General features: G+C 37.9%; 2 protein-coding genes across 2 annotated transcripts; both read right to left on the reverse strand.

The window, feature by feature from the left end:
* Positions 1 to 3,846: 3,846 nt before the first annotated feature.
* LOC149952519 (uncharacterized) lies at positions 3,847 to 4,885 on the reverse strand. The gene is made up of 2 exons (XM_090169735.1): positions 4,606 to 4,885; positions 3,847 to 4,346 (listed from the first exon to the last, which is right to left on the reverse strand). The coding sequence occupies exons 1-2, from the start codon at positions 4,883 to 4,885 to the stop codon at positions 3,847 to 3,849; spliced, it is 780 nt and encodes a 259-aa protein (XP_090025861.1).
* Positions 4,886 to 4,949: 64 nt separating this feature from the next.
* LOC149952520 (uncharacterized) lies at positions 4,950 to 8,897 on the reverse strand. Its single transcript, XM_090169736.1, has 4 exons — positions 8,499 to 8,897; positions 7,556 to 8,387; positions 6,479 to 7,411; positions 4,950 to 6,217 (listed from the first exon to the last, which is right to left on the reverse strand). The coding sequence occupies exons 1-4, from the start codon at positions 8,895 to 8,897 to the stop codon at positions 4,950 to 4,952; spliced, it is 3,432 nt and encodes a 1,143-aa protein (XP_090025862.1).
* Between the last annotated feature and the right edge of the window lie 1,277 nt (positions 8,898 to 10,174).

Genomic DNA, 10,174 nt, shown 5'->3' on the forward strand with positions numbered 1-10,174 from the left:
ATATATTGGTGAACATTGACGACGATACAGAAATAAAAGATAAAGACTTAATACATGTGCATCGTAAAGTAAGAAGGGCTATTTGTTTTCTGTTTTGGTTGCAACATAAGTAACGCAATGCCGATAAGTATGAAACTTGTAGTCTTATTCAAATATTTTTTCTTTACAAAAAATAGCAAGTTAACGAGTTTCAAATAGTCGCACCGCCATCTATCAATCAAAAAGATAATTGTGAGAGTACCGCAAGCACAGACAATTGCGGTACTTATGGCGCGGGCTTTTATTTTCATAATAAGCATAATCTGGGAATTCAGTACTCTTTAACCCTGGTCACACGACCGAATACATCGATTTAATTCTGCGTTTACAACTTGTTTTAAACCGGGTTTTATCAAGTACTAGCTTTGTTAAATGTTACCTCCAGAAACAATAAGCCATCTGGTTAGATTGGAAAAGCTGCTCTGCTCTCACTAAATCTTTACGCACCTTTGGTTCTTGAATATCGAAATAGGGTCGCTCGGTCAAGGGGCTTCCGAAAATTCTGCTCATCGAGTACAGAGAGTACAGCATTTGGTAGTATACAGTACGCGTTATCTTATTAGTACAGTCAAAGCTACAGGTTTGTACACCGATTACGCGAAGTCATCAGCCCCTCGCTAAGGATTCCGTGAGGCCAAGGCTTAGCAAATTTAAAACGAAAATTAACGTTTACTTAGGCAATATAATTATTAATTTTTGATTTCAATTTGGCTGACCACTAGGATAAAAGTGTCACACTCCCATATTGGTGTCTTGGATAAGGTGATTATTATTCATCTACATTTTCAATACTGAATTAAGCAATTACTTAATTATTTTGTTTTATTAGCTTAAAAATGAAACATCTACTAAAAGACTTAAGTCCAATTCCACCAACACAGAAATAATTGAAAACCTTGTAAGTTTCCAGTGTTTTAAACCATAACTAAGTAATATTATAATATGCATTTGTTTCTTTACCAGGACATTTCTAACGAACCTTCTACCGCCGCTACTACGAGCAATTCATCAAGAGAATCATTCATGCTGTAATTCCTTTTTTGTTAATTATTTATCAAATTCGGGTAACAACCTTGGTTGCTACTTCAGTGTCGTAGAAAACAAAAGGCAGACTATGAAGCCGAAATTGTCAAGAGACTCTCTAAAATTTAATTATGAACTACCTAAATTTCCGGACTACATAACTGATGAAGATAAATACAAAAATTACTGTTTAGAAGATAAAAGAAGAGTTGATGACGAAATAGTTTCAATTCTTTTTCATGACCTGCTGGATAAATATTCATAGTAAATGAAATTAAATAGCGGAAGTAAATAAAATGAAGTTATGGGATTTTCTCTATCACGGACTGGTAGGGACCAGTTTTAAAGCCGCGCTTTTGTCACCTCCCCCCCCCTTTTTCTCACGCGTGATCCCCGTTCGTTAAAGTAGAAATTTTAGAGAGCTCATTAGGGGGGGGGGAGAGTGAACGCAGAAAGTGGGCCACTTATTTATGTTTGCCATAACTTCCGTTTCATTTACTTCGGGTTATAATTGGTTTTTTAATCTCGCATAAATAACTTTAAATATTTTTATTAGCTATCCAGGAAACCACATATTCGTTGCCCAAATACTAGTACACCGTTATAAACACTTAGCTGGTACACCAGCTCCAGGATATGTAAGTTTGATTGTTTTATACTTACCAATCTATGGTATAGATCCTGAAATAAGAAAGTTTAAATAGTAATAGTTTTCGCGTATAGAATAAATGGTGGAGAAAAATTGTTTCCAAGATTAAAAACGGTAGATCAAATAAATCAGGGATACTTGAAATTGATAATACAAGAGTGACATACGGCCGAAAAACAATTCCACCTTCGAATGACCAACTAGTTCCTCGATTTGAAGTAAATGCTCAATTTAAAATAATTGTTATTAATTTTTCTTCTATGAAAATAATTTTAGGTGGTCGAATCATTCGAAGACGATTTCAGTATTCGAGAGCACATAAAAATAATGAAAGAAGAAATTCTGAAGTCAAACAAAGATCACTCTCATAAATTCCAAAATGGATAGAACTTTCTCTGCGAGAGCAGAATATATTCGTCAAAATGACGTATCTGTAGAAGATACCTGTACGGAATATCCGGCTTTATCGGATATTAAAAAAGTAAGAATGCAATGTTTAATCCAATCGTTATTCAATAAAAACACTAAACATTATTTAATAGATACATTTGGAATTTGATCGTATTGATCGGAGGTAAAACTTATGGAATCTCTAAGTGATGACAGAATGTGGAAGGCTGCTCGAAAGAGCAGCGGAAACATCAAAGCTGCTATAATGGCAAATGTAGCTAAGGAGACAAACCCTAGCTCCCACTGTCGTAAGCATTATAGGAATATTAGCAGTTTTCGAGTGTTAAGAAACTAATCTGAAATGTTTCAGGGCTTAAAACTCGTAGTACTATATTACTTATTCCGAGTCTTCTGAGGCAAAATATGCAAAGGGCATTTGTTTCGAAGAACGAAGAGAAAATACCAGGAGGACCAATTCTCTTGTATTCAGGGTCGAATATATTTTTAAGCCCTGAATACGAGATATATGTGGATGACTATCAAGTGGCTGTAGTAACTTGTATAGCATTGGCCTTCCTAACAGTATTCGAATGTTATTGGATATTCAACATTCCTTACGGAGATCATTTTAAAAAAATGTCATTTATTGAAGTGGGCCTAATTGGCCTAAAATACACTTCTATTGGGGCTCAAGTCAGAAATTTAATTGCGAGGTACAAACTTGGTTCATACTAAATTGATTGTAACATTGTATTTTTTTTTTGAGAAAATAAATGAGTAATTTCATACTTTCATTTTCTTCAATACATTTGATCATACTTGCATGGCAACTTAAAATTATGTGAAATATGGGAATGAAAAAGGTTTATCTGTAAATTACGAAGGGGTTAACAAAACCGTTATAAGAAAACTTCGTATTTTTTGTTTTCTTCTGACGATTCTTCCTAATAACTTTTGGGAGAGCTAACTTTGAATTTGTTCTTTAATTAGCCGACTGAAAAGCTAACTAAGATTTATACCTACGATTAGATTTAAAGAGACTTATTTCGTACTCCTTAACCAAACTTTATTTTATTTTATTTCTCCATTTGGGAGCGACCTAAATGTTTGAGCCTTTTCACTTGGACTTTTTAGAAGGAACTGCACAATGCTTTCGTTTCCTCTTTTACAAAAAGATGTACCAAAGATGACCCGTGACGGGTTTTTCCCAATCGCCGGGCCTCTTATTTTGAAATTTTCCAATAGTCGAGAGCGAGAAGTCCGTTGAAAAGCCCCAAAATTCGACCCCTTCTACCTGTCCGTCAATGTAGAGCCTACGGGCGACTATTTTAAGCCGGACAGTTAGACGCAAGCGAACGGTAGCTTCCAAAAAACCAGTGACTCACTACTTTGAATTGTGGACCCTCTTCGGACCTCTCCCTCTCGTAGAATGGTTACAAATTGTTTATATACAACACTTTAACATTTATATTTTTAGGTCAATTTTACATCCTTAACAATATTTATGAGTGTTGTACATTTCTAAATTTATCCAATATCGAAGTTACAAATACAAAATTAAATATTTTAATTAATTATAATTAAGTTCAAAACTTAATACAAAGTTTTCACACTCCCGCGGGTAATACATTAGTATTACCGATTACATATATAATTTTTTTTAATCCATCAAATCTATTTCTGGCGCGTACAGCTGAATAGGACGCTTTATTAAACTTCCATTTCCCATTTTAACCATACAAGATCTAATCACTGCACCCCTTCCCTCCAAAACCTAATTTCCACATGTGTTGGGGCACTTTGTCTTCATGCACCAACATGACATCTCCGACTTTTACTTTGCTTTTTCGTTTCGCAAGATTTAAAAAATGCGCCGTTCTCAATTCGAGGAGATATTCGGTTCTCCATCTCTTGCCAAGCCGCTCCATTAGATTTGACCGGTAACGCAGTCTTTTGGCCAATTCCGATTTATGTTTTGGCATTCTGTTTTCAGAATTGATTCGTAAAGGCGGTAACCGTGTGATTCTTTTTCCAATTAGGAAATGGGCGGGAGTTAAAGGTTCGGGTTCATTTTTATCGTTGTACACATACGATATAGGCCTTGAATTTATGACGGCCTCGGTTTCCACGAGGACGGTTTCCATTTCTTGGTATGTGAGGCTGGCTTTTCCTAGTGTTTTACGCAGAATGATTTTTGTAGTCTTGACCATTCTTTCGTAATATCCGCCCCACCAGGCGGCGCGCTCTGCGATAAATTTCCATTGTATTCCTTTGCGGCCCAAAAATTGACGAACCTGGTCATTGATTATATTTTTCCATAAATAAGCTAGATCGCCCTTTGCCTTAATGAAGGTTTTTGCGTTGTCTGATTGTATGATTCTTGGCACCCCTCGCCTTGAAATCATCCTCCGAACCGCCATAAAAAATTCGTATGTCGTCAAATTAGGTACCAACTCCAGGTGAAGCGCTCTTGTGACTCCACACGTGAACAAGCAAATATATACCTTTTGCGTCTTTTTTGGCGTCAAATTCGTCTTTAACCAGAAGGGGCCCGGCAAAATCCGTTCCTACCACCTCAAAGGCTTCCGATTCTGTTACCCTTTCTCTAGGTAACACTCCCATAGGAGCGTCGCATGGCTTTGCCGCGAATTTTTTACAGATGGCGCAGTGTCTGACTACATTCCTGGCCAACTGCCTTCTCGCCGTGATCCAGTGTCGCTCCCGCACCTGAGCAATTGTCGCCTGAACTCCCGAATGTAATACTGCGTCGTGACTGTGCCTCATTATTAGTCTCGCTATTTCTTGGTCTTTGTTTATTATTATTGGGTGTTTAACACCGTAACTGAAGTCAGACTCGTCCTCCTAGGCCAAGCAGGCCCTGTTCGTTGATTTTTGGGTCTAGTCGGATGATTTTAGATGATTTTGCCAGTTCTTTTCCTGATTTCAAAGCGGCAATCTCTTCTCCATAATCTTCTTTTTGTACATCTTCGAGTAGTTTTATTTCGGCTGCGATTATTTCTTCCGTTGTAATTTCTCCCGTGTTAACTTTAATTTTCCGTGCTCTATTAGCGAACCTCATTACGTGTACAATGACTCTAATCGCTCTTTGCATTTTACTAAATTTTCTTAGATCTAAAACCCTTTGCAACAAAAATTTATCTTGTACTTGCACTGCCAATATAACTTTTATTTTCTCCTTTTCAACCTCTGTTGAGTTGCTCTTTGCCTTTTCGAAATTCCACTGTGATTTATCTAGTGTTAGAAATGGTGGACCTTCCTTCCACATTTGGCTGTTGGTCAATTCTCGTGCAGTTGCACCTCTGGTTGGCATATCTGCTGGGTTTAGAACTCCTGGGCAGTGCGACCAGCACTCCGGCTCTACCAATTTTCTTATTTCAGTAACTCTGTTTTGAACGAATGTTTGCCAATCTTGTCCTTTTATCCAATCAATGGCGATTGTGGAGTCACTGCACATTTTGATTCCTACCTGGTAACCTTTAAAAGTATTTTTAACGTTAGATACGAGACGGGCACCAAGCAAACATCCCATAAGTTCCAACCTTGGAAGTGTTAGTGGTGGTTTCAAAGGTGCCACCCTAGTTTTTGCTGTAACAAATGAAACCTTAATATTGTTCGAAGACGTTACGTAGCGAATGAAAATTACAGCAGCATAGGCTTTCATACTAGCGTCGGCAAATCCGTGTAGCTCCATTTCGGTTATATTTTCTTTATTTTCGCTAAAATAGCATCTTGGAATTTTTATCTGATTAACTTCTACCATTTCTTCGCACCATTGGCCAAACTCGTGTAGTACTTCTTGTGGATGCAGATCATCCCAGTTCCAATTTGACTTCCATAAATTTTGGAAAATGCATTTAGCTCTAATGGTATACGGAGCTAATATTCCCACCGGGTCAAATATTTGCGCCACGGTACTTAAAACGGACCTTTTGTCTTTAATGCCATCGATAAATTTTTTGGATAATTTTTCTAATTCAATGGAGAGTGAATCAGACTCCGGATCCCATACGATTCCTAATACCTTTTGCGTGACTGGTTCTGTTTCTCCTTCAAATTTTATTGTAGCTTCTTCCTTTGCTGTGGCTTCTTCCCAAGCTTTCCGCAGTTCCCCGGAGTTGGTTTGTCACTGGCGCAATTGCATCCCTGCTTCCTGTAGAATTCTCGCTGCGTTTTCAATTTTCTTAAAGGCATTTTGGACATTTTCTTGTCCACTCACGTAGTCATCTACGTACAGGTCCTGGTCGAGTGATATTACCGCCTCTGGCTGCGATTCTAAATATTTTTTTATATGAGTTTTGACTGTGGCCGCTAAGAGGAAGGGGCTGCACTTAACACCAAAGGTTACCCGAGACATACGGAGTACCCTAAATTCCTTTTCACTAATCCTTCCATCATTATCTTCTTTGGTCCATAAAAACCTTACCGAGTTCTTTTCTTCGGCTTCCAACTCTATTTGAAGGAATGCCTTGGCAATGTCTGAAGTAAATGCCACTTTGTGAATTCGGAACCTCAGTAGTAATTGAAGGAGGTCCGGATTGAGGTTGGGACCGGTCGAAAGACAATCGTTTAGAGACCTTGCACCGTTTTCTTTAGACGTGGCATCAAAGACCACCCTAAATTTAGTAGTGGCGTGTCCTTCTCTCTTAACCGCTTGATGAGGTACGTAATATGTCCCCACTGGTGAATTTCCTGGTTCCGGATTTTCTTCCACTATCCCCTGGGCGAGTTGATCTGATATAACTTCATTGTACTCTTCGTAGAATTTAGGATCTCTCTTAAACCTTTTGACGAGACTACGCATTCTTTTCTCAGCTACCGCTAAATTGTCTTGAAGTTCAGCCTTGTCTGTGGTCCAAAGCAAGTTTACGATGTAGTGCCTATTTCGCATCTTGATTTCATTTTCGAATCTTTCCATTATTTCATCTTTAGTAGGATCCTTCTCTTTAGTTTCTTGTATACCGAGCGATTCTAAACTGAAGTAGTGGCTAAGTTTGTCCGCTAGGATATTTTCTCTGACGTTGACGTTTAGAATTCTGACTGCGTAGCTTCCCACCGTAGTGCTATTAGATTTTTCGGGTCCTTGTAGAACCCATCCCGATGATGTTTCCACCGCAACCAGAGAATCTCGCAATCTTTTGAACTGCCCCGTAGCAAATTCAAAATAGTCATCACCGCCTATCAGAATCTCGATATTTTTATTATTCGTTGCCATAGTGTGAGATCTATCCGCCATTTGAAGACCCTTTTCTTCCATCAGTTTTTCTATTTCTTCCCCTCTGTTAACCGTCACTGCTTCGCAGATAAATGGTACTTCTACCGCGGTTATTTCAAGCGGTTCGCTGGAATTTTAAATATTTTCTAATGCAACCTTTACTATTTTTCTTCTTGCTTCCGAGGGACGCTGATTTCCGAAATTATAAATTTGTAATTCACATTCTCCTACTACTGGTAGTTTTAATTTTCGAGATATATCCTCTTGGATGAACGTAGCCTGACTACCAGGATCTAATAAGCATCGTACTACTATTCCGTTTCCCGTTGAAGGTGGCTTAGCTAAGGCTTGCGCCGTCTGCAAGAGAACCGCTCCACCACGCGTTGCCGCTTGGAGGCCGACTACTAAAACGGCCACTCTATCTACTTCTGATCTCGGTTGCTTCCCTTCCCGTTCTATCTTGCTTTTTGCCTCATCGCTCAATTTGTTTGCCTCATTTTGCTCACAGATAGCTACATTGTGCTTGCACTTACAAATTTTACATCGGTCGAATTTTGATCGACAGTTCCTAGAATCATGTCCAAAGCGTAAACAAATCCAACACCTATTCGTATCTTGAATGAATTTCCTTTTTTGTTCTATTGTCATGTCAACGCAATTAGAAGACGAGTGCCCCGTGGTTTTGCAGAATATGCAATATATACTTCTGCTTACTACGGAAGTATTGAGTACCGATGCGCTAGATTTATTCGCGTTAAAACCGCTATTAGTTTGACTATTTTTAGGCTTATTGCAATATCTTGGAAACCGAATTTCATTCCTATCATTTCGATCGTTTTGGTCACTACCCCAATTGCTACGACTTGGTCGACCATGCAAATTTCCTAACATCTTGCAAGTCTCTCGTTGTTCAACTTGGATTCTGATAAAATCTATCAGCGCGTCAACATCCCATTCAGATTCTTCCCGATGCTGTTCCGCGTATTTTAATCTAATGTCTTTTGGACATAAAAAAGCGCAATTTGCAGCTGTATTTAAGACTACGAATATTAACTTCGCAAATATCCAAAAAATCTCTTAGCCCCCCTAAATCATCTGAATCGCTAACTGGTTGTAAATTTGAGAGGTTTTTCATATGAGCATGCTCTATCTTTTTCTTTTTACCTTAGTGAATTTAGTTTTTTTATCTACCATGGACTCAAATTGGCTCCAAAACCCGGTGAATTCTGTCACGTCCCCGTAGAATTTTGATAGTAGAGGTGGTGGTAATCCCGCTCCTTCGTCTTGGATGGTGTAAATGTTCGTTACGTTGTTACCATTACAGCTGGTGTTCGAAGAGCAGTCACTGATGTTGGAATTTGATGGTCCGCCAAACACCGACTTTATTTTCCGTTGCGCTTTGCTCCGACTGAAAACTATTTTATCCTTGTATTCTTCAATCTTCTTAGTCTTCTGGACTAGTCGTTGATCACTGCTAGGTGTTAAATCCATAATTTTTTCGTCCAAAGCGTCCAGAGTTTTTTTCCTTTTGAGCCAAAAGAGCCAGGTAATTTTCAACTTCATCTACCTGAATTGGATTTTCTTTAAGGAGCTCATCTATTTTCTTTGCGTAAGTGGTTGTATTTGCTCGTACAGTTCTCCTTATCGCTTCGGCTTTTTTCAATTCATCGGCATCACTTAATGAAAGTCCCGCCTACCGTGGCATCAGTTTCATCATCTGACGCAGACATTTTTCAAAATTGATTAAAACTTATTTCACAACTTATATTTTTTTGTTTTATCGATTATTATATATTTATTTTTTACTTTTATTTTATTTACCCATTTTATTTAAACTCGCATTTCGAACTTTATTCCGCTATTTTTCCGGTTTTGGCGTGATTTCCGCAATTTACCGTATACTTAATTTGATCGAAAGTTAATTTACCCGATTTAAACAGTTATTTTCTGTCAAGTCCCGGGTTTCGCTGCACCATAACAAAACCGTTATTAGAAAACTTCGTATTTTTGTTTTCTTCTGACGATTCTTCCTAATAACTTTTGGGAGAGCTAACTCTGAATTTGTTCTTTAATTAGCCGACTGAAAAGCTAACTAAGATTTATACCTACGATTAGATTTAAAGAGACTTATTTCGTACTCCTTAACCAAACTTTATTTTATTTTATTTCTCCATTTGGGAGCGACATAAATGTTTGAGCCCTTTCACTTGGACTTTTTAGAAGGAACTGCACAATGCTTTCGTTTCCTCTTTTACAAAAAGATGTACCAAAGATGACCCGTGACGGGTTTTTCCCAATCGCCGGGCCTCTTATTTTGAAATTTTCCAATAGTCGAGAGCGAGAAGTCCGTTGAAAAGCCCCAAAATTCGACCCCTTCTACCTGTCCGTCAATGTAGAGCCTACGGGCGACTATTTTAAGCCGGACAGTTAGACGCTAGCGAACGGTAGCTTCCTAAAAACCAGTGACTCACTACTTTGAATTGTGGACCCTCTTCGGACCTCTCCCTCTCGTACAATGGTTACAAATTGTTTATATACAACACTTTAACATTTATATTTTTAGGTCAATTTTACATCCTTAACAATATTTATGAGTTTTGTACATTTCTAAATTTATCCAATATCGAAGTTACAAATACAAAATTAAATATTTTAATTAATTATAATTTAGTTCAAAACTTAATACAAAGTTTTCACAGGGGTAAAATATGAGAGTGAAAAAGGTTTAACTAGAATTTCAACAGGGTTAAGAAAAGATAATGAAAAAGGTTTTTTTGGAAACTGAAATGGTTTAAATAAGTTCTGCAAATGGTTTAATTCACGGTTTAAAAGGTATGAGG

This window comes from Leiobunum rupestre, chromosome 3 (genome assembly GCF_980474605.1).
Source record: "Leiobunum rupestre chromosome 3, qqLeiRupe1.1.hap1, whole genome shotgun sequence".
Classification (NCBI taxonomy): Eukaryota; Metazoa; Arthropoda; class Arachnida; order Opiliones; family Sclerosomatidae; genus Leiobunum; species Leiobunum rupestre.

Excerpts from the sequence above, each read along its gene's own strand:
- LOC149952519 (XM_090169735.1), bottom strand. The coding sequence starts at position 4,885 with ATGAGGCACAGTCACGACGCAGTATTACATTCGGGAGTTCAGGCGACA. Across the intron at positions 4,347-4,605 it reads CGCCAAAAAAGACGCAAAAG|AGCGCGCCGCCTGGTGGGGC; the intron begins GTATATATTTGC and ends AATTTATCGCAG.
- LOC149952520 (XM_090169736.1), bottom strand. The coding sequence starts at position 8,897 with ATGAAGTTGAAAATTACCTGGCTCTTTTGGCTCAAAAGGAAAAAAACT. Across the intron at positions 7,412-7,555 it reads ACTACCAGTAGTAGGAGAAT|TGACGGTTAACAGAGGGGAA; the intron begins GTGAATTACAAA and ends TCTGCGAAGCAG. Across the intron at positions 6,218-6,478 it reads AAAGGAATTTAGGGTACTCC|CTTGGGAAGAAGCCACAGCA; the intron begins GTATGTCTCGGG and ends AACTGCGGAAAG.